Below are 15,895 nucleotides of genomic sequence, written 5' to 3'. Positions count from 1 at the left end.
TTGTGCAGTGCGGTGCGGGTGCTATTTGCACAAAAGGATCTGTTTGTATTTCCTTGACTCAGTGAGGGGTATAAATCCACCGCCGTGACCCAGGTGTATTTTTCTCCTGGTAGCAACATCAGCATAAGGAGATCCTGTTCCCTGCATGTTTCCCCTTCACGGTCCCCTGCTCTCGTACTCTGATTCCTGTACTGCCCTGTAACTGACCTAAATTCTTTGTTGACTTTAATCATAATTTAAATTAACTCAGTACCTGACTTCAAGGTCAAGGGAACCCTGTTCAAAATGTCTTCAATGCTATCATTTTGTGCAAGATTTAAACTCAAGAGCAATAAAATATATCCAAACAATGATTGCAGTCTGGAATACTTTTAGGACAGTGTCAACAACAATGACAGAATGTGGGAGTTTTCAGGAGTGGCAAGTTCAGTTGTTTCATGAGAGATTTAATCTGTTACGAAAATTAGAAGGAACTGTTCAGTGCATCACAAGTCCGCAGGGCTCAATTCCAAGTACCAGCTTTGCAGATCTTTCTGTGACTGAATTTAGGCATGTTAGAGGTGATAAATGCTGATTCTCAGTCAAACTCGGTGCGGAAAAAGAAATGTAGTGCTTTAAGAAAGCAAATAAAAATTCACAAAAAGTAAGTACCAACAGATATCGGTTCCACTTTTGAAAATAAAATCCTGTGTTCCTGAAAGTCCTTGCTCAGTAGTTTCAGGAGAATGAAATTGCTAGTATACTGTAATTTTTGGACAATTTGTTCTTGTGAAGAGTTAATCTTACCTAAAAAACTATAAAAGCCAATGCAATAAACTGCCTGATGAATGAAATGAGTGTGGTACCTACATCTTTCAAAACAAAAAAACGGAGACGAGGATTAAAATGCTTTCCAAAGATAAGAATCTGCAGTCATCTCAGTACATCCTAAGATTACTGAAGACTCAGCCTAGCATTGTTTCACACTGATCAGTTGAAGGTTTTTTTTTTTAATACGTTTGGTTCCAGATACCACAAGAGTTTGCTGTTAACAGTTGATTACAGACAGTAAGTGTGGAAAGCATTTAGCCTGTTTCAACACACCTTCCACTGGCAAGCCACTGAAACACCAACAGCATTTCATATCAGCAACGGGTGAAATCTAGTGGGGTTTGGTTTTTTTCAAGGTAAGTCACTGCACGTTGTAACTGGAACCCAATTTCTTGAAATGAACCGCTAGCTGGAAGTTTATAAGCACTGGTTTTGCTATTGCTGTGGCTCACACCATTGTAGCCATAGAAGATACAGCAGGAACCACCTGTCACTTGGCCTTTTCTAATGAAAAGCCCAAATGACTGCAAACAACAAAAGACAACTATTTCATTAATCTAATTTGACTCAGAGCATCAAGTCTGGCACTCAGCAGCAGAAAAATCGAACGACTTTATTTTGTCATAACGCCTGAAAGCTACTGCGTTCATAAGAAGTTAAAAGTAGTATGGAAAAAAATAATTCTTAATGTTCTTATCTTAGTTTCAGTATCTCCTATACAACTGCATGTGCAGATGCTTCTCCGGAAGAGCTCTTACACTTCATCCTTATCTCCTCCTCATCAGTGTCTGCAGCAGTGGAGGGAGGAGGGGGAGGGAAACCAGCTGGAAATTCCAGGGTGCATTTCATGGAGTTTCCCAACCATTTGGGACCCACCAGTACGCACAGGAGCCTGCAACGCCTTATGAGAACACCAGCTTGAAATCAGCGCCTGCCCAATGCCTGTCTCCTGCCCGTTTTCTTTATGCCGTAGCGACCATCTGCATATTGCAGGCAAAACCCTCTTGGCTGCCCGCCTGCTTCCCTAGCAGGCTCATCCTTCACACAGCAGCCTTGGGGATGAGTATCTGTTCTCTACAAACGCAGAAGAAAATCAAGACAAAATCTTATTCTTTCCCTCCCTCACCCTTGCTAACACCTTAACTTCCATCCAGGTTAATTTCCGCAAAAACTGGCTCAACGAGAACCGAATGCCATTACAGGCTCCAGAAGCTGAAATGCTGGCATTGATAGTTATGAATCTCTGCAATAAATAGGTCAATGCACAGTTTCCTCACGTGTGGAACATAAAGAGTTTACTTTCAGAAACGATGCTATTTCTCTCCTGTTTTGAAAGGCAGGCCAGGATTTCAGTAGTGCAGCCCCCGCCGGTGAGTAACTCACGGGACAGGCTATCAACCAGTCTTGAAACGGTTGTTTAACCCCCAGGTCTTCTCCGTTCATCCTATGATTTCTAAGAGGTGTTTCACCACTTTGCCTTGCAAGTTTTGCTGGATGTATTCCACAACAGTTCAAGCTATGAAAGGTGAAACACTGCCCTGAAGTATTCCTGGTGTGGTCTCCTGTGCGCTGTGCAACAGCAGGTGAGGACTCGGGGAGAAACAAGACGGGGTGAAACAGCTTTTTGGTGGGAGAAGGAAAGATTTTTGGTTTGATATTAGCTCTGTTACTTGCTCCTTCTTTTTAGCAGTGGAAGCACTGGTGGTTAGTCTGAGGATACTTATTTTCTCCTCTGTAGCGGGGAAGGTACACGGAGAGGATATACTCACTTTAATAAAGTACTTTTTCTTACAAATGATTATTTAGGTTTCCTTTCCTTTCCCTTGTAATCCACCATAATTGCCTACCTGTTATTGTTTATGTATTTTTTAACAAGTCAGATCTTTGTCTCATATATATATATATGTTTGTTAACCTCCAGTTCAGGTTGCATTCCTCTCTGCTTCTTTACCCTTTTAGGAAACAGAAATAAAGCCCCTTGCCTGCAACACAAGGCCGTGCCAGGATGACAGGAGCTTTGCCTTTTACCAGGAAAGAACAAGGGAAGCTGTGTTGGGTATTTCGCAAAGGAATGTGCCAGAGGATTAGAATTTCAAAAATAGGTCAAAATATTCAATGATGGGAGATGGAAGAAGAGTAACTGAAAGTCACAGAAATTATTTTTAGCCTACAGGACTGTATAGCTGTAATTACATAATTACAGAGTCTTTTTAATTATTAATATCAATGTATATTGTTATAAACTTAAGGATATTAATTTTACATAATCTTAAGGATTATGTAATCAAAAGATCATCACAAATGCACTCGTACACAACTAATCCTCCATCTTCTATAGATTGTTTTATAGACCGTATGATAAAATTTACTTTGCCATCTTTTCAGTTTAGATGTGGGACTAAGGCAATATTTTGAGTTGTAGTTGAAGGACCCCACACATGATTTTAATGTAAGTAGACGGGAAAAGAGGAAGATAACAGAAATGTAACTGGCTGTCACGTGTCAATTTGTTGCAAAATACTCCAAAAATTTGGGATGTTCCAAAAAGACAGATGGGTTCAGGTGCATCCCTGAATTTATAATTCTATTACTCTCTTCCCCAGAAAACAAAAGCATAATACTAAGAGCAAAAACATAGTAGTTATTACAAGTATTTTTAAGGATACAAATGGGAAGTATGATATTTAATAAAATGATATGGTAAAAAATTAAACATGCACTATTGACTGGAATAATGAAAAGACATTTTCTACATGAAACAGGTAATGTCTTCTAATATGCAAATTGTTGTATGCTACCCATTAAAAGTGTTTACTTTTGCTTACGAAGTTTCAGTACTTTATAACCTGAACTGTTAATTCTTGATTTATATGTCTTGTAGGGTGCTTGCTTATGTCTGATTTTTTAAAGATGCTTAACTTCAGCCAAAGTATTTATCTTTTTTTTTTTTTTTTCCTTTGGAAGTTCAGACTTGACATTTTAAAATATTTCTTTACCGAGAGGGTGGTCAAACACTGGAACAGGCTTCCTAGAGAGGTAGTCAATGCCCTGAGCCTGTCAATTAGACAATGCCCTTAATGATATGCTTTAACTTTTGGTCAGCCTTGAGCTGGTCAGGCAGTTGGACTAGATGATCACTGTAGGTCCTTTCCAAGTATTCTATTCTATTCTAGTCCATTTTTTAATGACTAACTTTTCTTATTTGCTGACATTGAAATATTTCTGCTGATACATTTTTTGAAATGGCCAAGCATGCATATTCTTTTAGGTAAGGACTTGAAATTTCATATGGAAGCTGTGAATGTCACTAACAGACCTTGTCAAAGTTCTTCACTTGATAGGTAGACACATGACTATCTTATCAGGACACCCTTGTCTTTATTTCTGTAGCACCCAGATTCATTCAGAGTATACCTTCCATATTCTTTAGCACATCAAGTGGGGTCCTACACATAAAAGACTCCTTCATGATTCAGATGTGATCCATTCAAAAAGCACCTTCTTTCTGCTTTCTGGCCTCATCTCTCTGCAGTTAAATTTTGTGCAGTATGCAGACAAAAGGAGATGAATAAGGGTTTTTTCTTATACATCACTCTTTATTCTGACTCTGGGATACTTCACTTTGCAGCTCTAATAATGACTTTCTGAAGTAATTTTTTGTGAGACAGCTTTACCTACTGATGCAGTACCTATGGAGTCTGGTTTAAAGTTACCCTTCCCTTGGCATAGGTATTGTCACTGGTGGCAACTGAGTACCAGGCAGGTAGAGGACGGTGTTGAATGGGAATGGTGCTGGTACAAATGACTGCAGATCAGGCTTTTACACACTGCTCTCTGCAGTATTTTTGGTGAGTTCAGAGTTTTGAACGCTTGCTTATTGTGCCTACTACTAGCTATCAGGCAATGCCTGAGAATGAATGAAAGCTCAAAGTTTCCAGTAAGGTCAGAAAATAAGTATTGTTGGGCAGATTGTAATGATATCATGCAAACAAGTGGAAAGCAGTAGGAAATTTTCAGTCCTCTTTAGTGATAAAACTCTGTAGCGACATGATGTATGGGATCCGTAATTAAGCTTACTTGCATTTTAAAGCTAGAAAGGCGATGTTCTTGCACATAGACACAATTTAATCATTGCTTCCTCTAGAACAACCCCTACTTTCTTACTTCAGGGCAAATTCTTGCAACAGAGAGATCAGCCTGCCAATTTAAGACAGACAGATTTAAATTTGACTCTGCACACACATTGCTTGGATGTAACTGTTACAGGTGGCTCCAGGGAAAGACATATGTGAATGTTTGTTGAGTGTTAGACACTGAATATGCCCGCATTGCCAGTCCAGGATTTATGGGATAAAATTGACTATTTTTTCATACATAAGAAATCAGATCTTTTGGTCATAATATGATATTAAAATCTATGACTAGGTCCCACTTTGTGCAATTTGTTCTCTTTTCTTATCCATACTGATTAAAATTTCAAGTTCCAGAGCATACCTCCTCTGATTATGTAAGCTTCTATTTCTTGTGAACAGACAGGTGATATTTCTCTCTCTTTCTTCTTTCATCCACTGTCTACTGACTCTTATTTCATGCTTACTGGTGTTGTCAGTGTCAGCGTTCCTAGACCTACCAAAAAAAATAGTATCAGTTGCCAAACTGCAACTTACTCACTGTGGAGCACACTCCACTGTTTGAAGTTATATTTTTAGAAGTAGTGTTATTTGATGTTTGTTCTAATCCTGCTGCCTCATAACTTCATTTTTCAGGAAGTCCCATGTTGTGAGAAAAGGCAGTCACTCCTTAGTGATCATCTCATTATTCATAAACTTCTAGACCTTTATCAATTCTCTACTCACACATCTTTTCTCCAAGTTGCAAATCACCATTCTTTCCATTTCTTCCTCTTACAAATATTGCTCCCTGCCTCTGGTTGACTTTGTAGCTCTTCACTTTTTTTTCTAACTCTACCACATACTTGGGAAATGGGGGATGAGGAGGTACCAGAACTCCCATACTTCATACATGTAAATTGCAAAGCGGTGTGACATTTCCTATGTTTTCACAACATCACAGAATGGTTGAGGCTGGAAGGCACCTCTGAAAATCATTTAGTCCAATCCTCCTGCTTAAGCAGGGTCAAATAGAGCCAATTTCCCAGGACTGCCTATAGCTGGGTTTTGAATATGTCCGCAGATAGAGACTCCGCAACCCCTCTGGGCCATGTGTGCCAGTGCTCAGCCACCCTCACAGTAAAAATGCTTTCCCGTGTTTAGACTGAATTTTATTGTTTTTAATTTCTGTCCATTGCCTCTTGTCCTGTCAGTGGGCATCACTGAGAAGAGTCTGGCTCCACCATGTTTACTCCCTTCAGCTATTTATACACATGGATAAGATCCCTCTGATCCCTCTCCAGGTTGTCAGCCTCTCCTGTGGTGTTCCAGTCTCTTAATTATCTTCATGGCCCACTGGACTCGTTTTACATCTTTCATGTACTGGGGAGACCAGCACAGGACCCAGCACTCTAGATATGTCTCACCAGATCAGAGTAGAGATGAAGACTCACCTGCCTCGATTTGCTGGCAACACCTTGCCTAATGCAGCTCAGGAGGCTGTTGACCTTCTTTGCTGCTACAGTGCATCGCAGGCTCATGTTCATCTTGCTGTTCATTGGGACACCAAGGTTCTTTTCTGCAGAGACAATGTCAAAGGCCTTAATAAAGTCAAAGTCAGCAATATCCGCTGCTTTCTTGCCATCCACCAAGTTAGACGCCTTGTTGAGAATGCTATCAGGTTGGCTTATCATGGTTTCATGTATTTGGAAGTGGTTTCCAGGTTTAGTTGCTCCATCACCGTCCCAGGGTTTGAGGTGAGACTGATCAGCCTGTAATTCCCCAATCCTCCTTCCTCTCCTTTTTGAAGATAGGAGTGATGTTTGTTTTCTTACAGTTCTCAGGAATCTCTCCCATCTGCCAGCTCCATCAACGCTCATGGATGCATCTTGTGAGGCCCAATATGTCTAGCTTGTTAAAGTGCTCACAAAACTGGTCCTTCTCTGCTAAGGATGAGTTTTCTTTGCTCCAGACTTTCCTTCTGGTCTCAGAGGCCTGGGATTTCTGGAAGCTGGTCTTGCTAGCAAAGACTGTTCTGGTTGACAGCTGGCTGAACATGAGCCAGCAGTGTGCCCGGGTGGCCAAGAAGGCCAACAGCGTCCTGGCCTGTATCAGAACTAGTGTGGCCAGCAGGAGTAGGGAAGTGATTGTGCCCCTGTACTCGGCACTGGTGAGGCCGCACCTTGAATACTGTGTTCAGTTTTGGGCCCCTCACTACAAGAAGGATGCTGAGGTGCTGGAGCGTGTCCAGAGAAGGGCAACGAAGCTGGTGAGGGGTCTGGAGCACAAGTCTTGTGAGGAGCAGCTGAGGGAACTGGTGTTGTTTAGTCTGGAGAAGAGGAGGCTGAGGGGAGACCTTATTGCTCTCTACAACTACCTGAAAGGGGGTTGTGGCGATGTGGGTGTTGGTCTCCTCGCCCAAGTAACTAGCGATAGAACGAGAGGAAATGGCCTCAAGTTGCGCCAGGGGAGGTTTAGATTGGATATTAGGAAAAATTTCTTCACCGAGAGGCTGGTTAAGCATTGGAACAGGCTGCCCAGGGAGGTGGTGGAGTCGCCATCTCTGGAAGTGTTCAAAAAACGAGTGGATGTGGTGCTTCAGGACATGGTTTAGGGAACATGGTGGTGCTGGATTAATGGTTGGACTTGATGATCTTGAAGGTCCTTTCCAACCTTAGTGATTCTGTGATTCTGTGATTCTGTGACTGAAGCAAAGGTGGCATTGAGTACCTCAGCATTTTATGTGTCATTTGTCACTATTGTGGTTTAGCCCCAGCCAGCAACTAAGCCCCATGCAGCCACTCACTCACTCTCCCACGGTGGGACGGGGGAGAACATCAGAACAGTAAAAGTGAGGAAACTCATGGGTTGAGATAAAGACAGTTTAACAGGTAAAACAAAAGCTGCACACACAAGCAGAGCAAAGAGAATCAGAAGAGTAAAAGTGAGAAAACTCATGGGTTGAGACAAAGACAGTTTAACAGGCAAAACAAAAGCCACACACGCAAGCAGAGCAAAACAGGGAATTCATTCACCACTCCCCATGGGCAGGCAGGTGTTCAGCCATCTCCAGGGAAGCAGCGGTCCGTCACATGTAATGGCTTCTTGGGAAGACAGATGCCATAACTCCAAACGTCCCCCCACCCCTTCCTTCTTATTCCTCCCAACTTTATATACTGAGCATGATGTCATATGGTATGGAATATCTCTTTGGTCAGTTGGGGCCAGCATCCTGGCTGTGTCCCCTCCCAGCTCCCCGGGCACCCCCAGCCTACTCGCTGGCAGGCCAGTGCGAAAAAGCTGGATAGTCCTTGACTGCTTAACAACAAGCCAAAACATCAGCACATTATTAACATTTTTTCATCCCAAATCCAAAACAGCCTCACAGTAGCTTCTGTGAAGAAAATGAACTCTATCCCAGCTGAAACCAGGACAATCACAAAGTCCCCTGCCTCATTCAGCAGTAGGCCCATGTTTTCATTAGTCTTCCTTTTACTATTTGTGTAGCTGTAGATCCTTTCTTGTTGTCCTTCACATGTCTTAACAGACTCAACTCCAGATCGACCTTGACTTTTCTAACCTTGTCCCTGCAAGATCAAAAAGCAGTTTTATAATGCTAGGCCACCTGCTCCTGCTTCCACCTCTTGTACACTTCTTTTTCATGTCTGATTTCAGATAGGAGCTTCTTGTTCATCCATCCAAATCTCCTGCCATCTTTGCTCGGGTTTTTTTTCCCCTTATTGCTTTCCTGTCATTTATAAAGAAGGCTGGGACAGGCCAAACCATGGTGTTGTGAGGGAAGACCAACAAGTGATACTTTTTGAAGTGATTGCACAGGAGCATGAATTTTAAGAATGCCAGGGACCCTTGAGGATTAATCTCCTAAGCTTTGCCCATGGGTGGAAGATGGGCCTAAAAAGTACAGGAGAGGTCTTTACACCTGCACTTTGCAGCATATTACAAAAGGGAACCAGGTTCTCCTGTCGGAACAGGCTGCACTGACTCAAGTTGACTAGGCTGATTTGTCATTGAATGACTATTTTCTATAAATGGGTCACTGTTCCCTTTACCCCACCCACTCAAAGCACACCGAAATAACTTCCTGATAATACTAAAAATTGCAATGGATCATCATTGCAAAAAAGATAATCTCTGTTATTTTGTGGGGCTTTTTGTGGGGTCTGTTACCAAGGCCGTGAGGAAGTAAATAACATTAAATGGAAGTTACTCACAGACTATTGATTGTTTAGGTTCTAAGTGAAGGAAAACATAAACTGAGACAATTTGTTTTGCTGAACTATGTGGTGGTCAAAGACCTGTTTTACACTGCTGATGAAATAATAGAAAGGGGAATAAAAAGAGAGGAAGGAAGCTGATAAAAGTCAGTAAGGGTGCTGGAGATTGCAACTGGCAAGTGAAGCCACCTCTGAGAGCTGCTGCTATAGGTGGAAGAGTTGACAGAGAGCCAAGGGCTGTTTGTGTGGTTTGATCCAAAGTGCAAAATGAAGTTCAAAGGGCTTCTTTTGATTTACTTGCTTTACTTGCATCGTCCTCATCCTCTGGGTATGTTGTTCAGAGTTTTCTCTACTGGCAGGCATAGAATCATAGAACAGTTTGGGTTGAAAGGGACCTATAAAGATTATCTAGTCCAACCCCCCTGCAAATGAGCAGGGACATCTTCAAGCAGATCAGATTGCTCAGAGCCCCGTCCAACCTGACCTTGAATGTTTCCAGGGATGGGACATCTACCACCCCTCTGCGAGGTCAAAATCACAAACCTTGGCTGCTAATTTTCAACTCACCTTTACTTTTTGCTTTCCCTGTTCCTGCATGAATTTGCAATATTTGGATGGAACTTGTTTTTTCAGGCCAAATATGACAACTCCGCACTGCATTTGAGCGCTGAAGAGGGGGCACACTGTGACAATGTTTCATCCTTGTCCTCATGGGAGCAATGACCCAGAGGATGTGGGAAAGTTAATCAATTACACTCCTGCAGGCAGGCAGAAAAAGACCTGGGGGAAAACACATCCTGTGGCTCACAGGCGGCTTTTCAGTTCATGGACTGGGATCATCCATATTTGAAAAAATCAAACCAGGTAATAACAGCTGGCTTCCAGAAAGCAGAACCTGGGACAGGTGGTTGGGCCAGTGTCTGCCTGCATGGCGGGGAGGTGGGAGGTGCCCAGGCCCTACGTCTCTCAAGTGCCAAATCTGATGTTTCTCTCAGCAGCAGCAAAAATACCTTGACAATGCATCAGCTTTATGCAAGCGGTTTGTTTGACCCAGTCGTCGTGGTTTTTCATTCCCCAGAACCTCAGCCCTAAGTCTAATTTCAAAAGTAGTAGAAGGAGAATTTTGTTTGACTTCAAGAGGCCCTTGGTGTCTTAAAAGAAAGTAGAGACTGGTGGGAGAGATAATTACTTGAGGTACCAACATAGGTAGGAGGAAAGTGTCAGTGAAAAGAAGCTGTTGTCACTTGAGAATTAGACCTCAGTTTAGATTACTGTCTCAAAATCAGAATAATTATAAGCCAGAAGGTATTTTTAGATACCTTTCCTTTGCATGTTGTGTCCCCACACCTCTTTCCCCCAAAGAACGAACTGTCTTAGGAGGTCTGTAGTCCAGTGTGTTTTACCTGTATAAAAAGCAGACAGGGACAAATTTGGCTCCATTACACTCAAGACGAATGTTCTGGGAGGAAAATTTGTTCTTAACTCAAATGGGCACATGTCAGAGTTGCCATGTGCTGGGGAACCAGAGAATTTTGGATGTCTGTCTTCATTTGTTTATCTCACTGGCTTCTGCAATGCTGACTGTAGAAACCATGGTGATTTCAGATTTCCATTAACTATCACCTACAACCTAGTTTGGTAGTTCAGTTGTGTGCTGCTTGTTGTTTTAGTTCCAGGATTTAATGCGTCCCTGGAGGAACTTGATCAAAGCAGGGGCTAGACAGTTAACAGAGTACTATTTGTGTGTCAGACAGTCGTGCTGGGGTGTCCAAGACTCACTAAGATTTGAATAGGTCTTCCTGGGTCATGCAATAGATAAGCCAGTTGAAAGTAGCCAACCCAAGAAAAGTGAATAGCCAGATCAAAACTTGTATCACATCACTTGACTGGAGACTTATATGATGTGACAAAGATAATAAGGGTCTCATCAGACAAACAGTACTGTTGGATTAAAAAAGACAGTGAACATGTCAGCAAAGGTTCTGAAAGGAATGAAAATAAGCCTAAACAGAAATCATGGCAGCACTTCTGGGTGTATTCCCAGCCATGATCCAGCTCCCTACCTAGCACCATGTGCAGCAGACAGACTTCCACTCTCCTTACTTGAGAAGCTGGAGGCAAAAAATAGCCTAGGGGACAAGGTCTCCAGAAGGCAATATGAGGTGTGTGTCCAGGCCACTTTGCATGCAGCATAATGGAGTCATTCATCTGCCCAATCATGCCCCTCCATGAGAAGAAGGTTCCTGTGCTTCTGATGCAAGCACAGAAAAAGCTTGAGACCAGCTAGGAAACAGAGATAGGAATTGAGGTCTGCCATTTAAATCTTTACCTATTGATTCCATGGAGCAGCTTATTTTGCATGATGCTTAATGAAGGGAAAGGTTGGATTTGAAGGGAGAAAATGTGTTTGCCTCTTTCACATGCCTCTAGAAAAGTAAACTGTAAACCTTTACCAGGACATGAAGGGAGCAACCAGCAAGCCCAGAGGAAAGAGCACTTTGTCACTTAAGGCTGTCTTCCTGAGCTCTTGCTGGACAAGGGCAGCAGGCTAAGGCCACACTGACTTGTCAGTTCAGATTAGGACCGTCCTTGTGAAGTGAATCTTCCAATCATCCCCATGCTTTCGTTCACACAGTGGAGCACTGGGCTCCTCTTGGGTGCGCCTAGCCCTGAAGATGCGCTCCAGGAGGGCATCTAGCTGGCTCTGACTGCTAACAGGCATTCAGCCCATAGGGCTGGACTGGTGCCAGTCTAGGAAAGACTCCCTCTTGTCCCCATGCACACTGCCTGGCTTTTGAGTCCTCAGCACCAACTGCTTCACCCCACTGCTTCACCTCTCCTGCTTGCTGCACTACTATGGGGACATAATGTTAGCCCAGTTTATTGCGGACGTACAGATAATAAGTCTCTTTAGACACGATAACTGTGATTATTATAAGATTTTAAGTTCTGCTGTTTCTAAAATATGTTTAATCTCAGGCAAAACACTGTTCTATTTCCCACTTTCTGCGTATAATTTTAGGTATATGGATATATAAGGTATAGGTATAGTGTATATATATATAATGTTAGATATATGGACATATTTTCAGGCTATAGCAGCATATATCTGTCCAGGTAACACAGAAGGAAATTCACCCTAGTGCTACCTCTTGTGCAATAGCCTCCCTGCCCCAGCAGCTCACCTCTCTCTGTCACAGAAAGGCCCACAACTTCTGCTCTCATTTGGGGGCAGAAGTGGCTCCAGCCAGCTGAGGTGCATCAGGCGTGTGGAGTGGCAGTGTAAACATCTGCTAGCAGCAACAGCTCCTGATTTGTAAGAGGCAGGCTGTGTGTGCCTCTCCTACCCTCAGGTTACTGGCACTTCGAGGTCTGTGTCTTCATCCATGATATGATGTGGTCACACCTATGCACAGCTACCTGGGCCTCGTTTGGATCAGGGCTACGGTCACCTCTTATTTATACATCTGTGAAAAGATAAAGCAAAGTGCTGACAGGAGAGATACTCACATTCTGATAAATTAATTTTATCTTTTTTAACATGGTATGAAGAAGGTGTGCATTCCGAAATCCTGCACTGCTCATTTGTTTATAGCTAGAGATATGTCAAGTTTTTATTTCCTGTAGTCATTTCCTCCTGTTCCCTCCAGCCTCTGGTATAAAGTGATCAAATAGCGAAGTCCAGAGATTACGATTACTCATCTCTTCACAGTCTGTTGTGTCATTCCAACCATGAGACTCATCTTTCAAACATGTTCAGTGATCTTCACACTCACCAACCTGGTGGCTTCTCAGTCACAATCTCCTGGTAAGTTCAAATCCACAGATAATTATTCAAGAAATGTATATATTAGTTAGCAATATTTCTGTGCGTACTTTACCTCACGTGTTACAATATTCAATACTTTTTTTTGGTGAAAAGAATCAACCAAACAGAAATTGATATCCAGCAGAGGTGGAGGTGGATCCTTAGAAAAAATAATAATGATGATGATAATAACAGATTTCTATGAAAATTTTCTAATCAAAAATCAAGGCAGAACTCGCTAAGCTTGTGTCTGTTCTTCAAGCGCAACTACTTACTCTCTAAGGCATAGGTTATAACCAAGTAGACTGCATCCAAAAAAGACTAGCTTTTCCATTGAACAAAGATGGATAAAACAGATTCCAGGTAAGATTTGCTTAGTATTATAGAAAAATAAAACAAGTATATGGGAAAAATGGGAAAATATGCAGCAATATCTTGTGCCTGAAAAAGCATCAAGGTAAAAATACTATTAAACGGCAAAATTACTAAAGACCTTAAAGACTGGTTATTTGTCTACCTGAATATGAGAACATCTCTATTTCATGTGTTTGTCTGCAATGCCATTCCTTATAGCTTGCCAAAGATAAATGGATTCTTACAGAAATCAAACATAAAGCCCAACACATAGACCAATAATCTAATCTTCAGTCTTGTTAATTTATCACAAGTTCCCTTCATTCATTTTATTAGGAGAAATAAATACTTTAAATTTATGATCTTGTCTTGTCAACCTATAAATCAGCTCTCTGTCCTGCTGGACGTACAGTAAGTACCATTTTCAGCAATGCATCACCACCTCATTCTCCAGTGTTGATTGCTCCTGTGAGTCACTGGCTCTCCTGCAAGGGGACATGACTCTTTCCTGTCCTGAGATGGCAACCACCTATAGCCATGCTGTACTGATGGCATGACTTTGTGGAACAAGAGTTGAAAATTACAGTCGTGGTTCTTATTTGGTGCAAAGTGTTGTGATGCCTAGCAATGGTTGGCAATCTTCTGAAAAAAGCACTGTTTGATGGGTTATAAGAATCATGCTATAAGGATTACACCTTGCCTCAAAATGTTTATAAAAAACTCTCTCTTGCTATCTTGTTCCTTTTCTTGAAAAGAGGTTTCCTGTTCAGTCTCTGTCCTGTGCATTCAGTTCAGGTGTCTTGTACGCAAGAAGTTGCACTTTTGCCTACATGTGTTCCTATTAATGAAATGTTCTCATAGGTGAGTAGTATTTAAGGGTAACTAAAGACTGTAGGCTCAGATCTGGCTCTTGCTCTGCAGTAGTTTCTATACAGTGTACTGCAATATGTGGAAGTTCAACATGTGGTTACTTATCAGGTTTCATCAGTGTAAGGAAATCAAAAGTGGTTTTTCTTTGTTATGTTTCAATGAGGTTGCAACTTTTCCAGTACATGCATGTTCCATTCTGTTATCTATGCAGATTGACATTCTGCCTCTTCTTTTTCTTCTTTTTGATCTGTTCCATGACATTCAGCCTTTTTACAATGTTCCCCTTCAATAATATTTTTTCTGAGTAATAAACTTTGAAAAGTGGCTTGGAGGTGGAACGTACTTGCTCATATTCTTGTTCATGGTTGTGTCTGCATTATTTATTGCTCAAGGAAATTTCTTCTTTTTTCCCTTGTAAAAGTACTTTCTTCACACACCAGAGCGGTATTTTCCATGCTTCTCTGTCCTGAGAAGAGCTAGGTGTCCAGCAGTGTCTGTGAGGTTAAAGTCTTGTGTGGAGCCCTACCAGTCCTCATCTGGTTTTACCAAAGGTGTAGACTTGGATAATGCTCTTGAAGCACATGCTCCAGGGCACTGGCATGTGTCCTACAGCACTGCAACATACTGAATACCTAGCTGGACCAGCAGGCCATCCTCAGACAGAAAGTTGCTGCCACTCTCTTTAGCCAAGGGACTGCCTATTCGTAATATTTTTGACCTTTCCGTCTACCATTATCATAATACAAAGAATAATTATAAATGTGTTACTTTGGGCTATTGTGTGCCTCTAGGATCATGAATAGGAGAATGCTTTAAACGATTACAACTACTGTGGAAGAGCTGGCACATTAGCTGAGAATGATCCATGGTGTTAAAGTTGTATTCATAAAAATTCCATCATAAAGAAAGAGAGAGAAAGGGTCCCCTCTATTTTCTCCCTATCTCTTTCCATTAACAAAAGATATGAATGATTCTGCCATTCTGCCTCCAGAAGCATAGGTGTATAGGTGCTTTAAAAAAAAAAAAAAAGAAAGAAAAGGAAACTAAACACCTTTTCAGTTAAAGGTAAAGGAAAGATCATAAGAAGGAAATACCATATTATAGATAACCTGTACATATCCTTAGAGGATTTGACATCAGTTTAATCCAAACTCTAAAAAACTCACTTATGCTATGCACCTCTTCATGTTGAAATGTGAATTACGCAAAATACACATGCTATAATTTGAAAAGATGCACACAAATGTTTACTGGACGTTTACACAAAACACAACTCATACCACACTCAAAAAGGCTACAGAACTCGTGGAATCAAGAAAGCACAGTAGAAAATTGTCCTGACTAGAGCTCTAGAAACACAGTCTTTAATAGTAAAAGATTGGTAAAGCTTTTTCTGTCCTACATCAATAGTTAATTATGTCAAGACTGGTTTCTTCTGAAGTTCTTAAAAACTAGAGCACAGGAAAGAATATTATCTATCACCAGACAGTTTGTTACAATTTCTGTTCCATTTCTATTAAATGGTTCTATTTATTATTAAAGTATTTAATAACATATTACCTTCCATTTTAGTACATAAAAAAATGCAGTTGCTGGAGTTTACATTTAAATGTTAAAATCTCAGAGTTTCAATTAATATTATGTAGGTTTTTTGCAGAAAAAGGTTCTGATCCTAGAAAGATTTATATGTGTTGTTAAGTTGATGTGCT

General features: G+C 41.4%; 1 protein-coding gene across 1 annotated transcript in view; it reads left to right on the top strand.

Moving 5' to 3' along the window:
* Positions 1-12,886: 12,886 nt before the first annotated feature.
* CRLF2 (cytokine receptor-like factor 2) overlaps positions 12,887-15,895 on the top strand; it is a 14,695-nt gene continuing 11,686 nt past the window's right edge. Inside the window, exon 1 of the mRNA XM_010295726.1 lies at positions 12,887-12,962. Within this exon, the coding sequence (XP_010294028.1) occupies positions 12,887-12,962 (76 nt within the window). The remainder of the gene's footprint in view (positions 12,963-15,895) is intronic.

Source organism: Phaethon lepturus, unplaced genomic scaffold (genome assembly GCF_000687285.1).
Source record: "Phaethon lepturus isolate BGI_N335 unplaced genomic scaffold, ASM68728v1 scaffold141, whole genome shotgun sequence".
NCBI classification, from domain to species: Eukaryota; Metazoa; Chordata; class Aves; order Phaethontiformes; family Phaethontidae; genus Phaethon; species Phaethon lepturus.
Note: the sequence above shows the minus strand (reverse complement) of the source record. Positions and strands in the feature narration are given on the sequence as shown.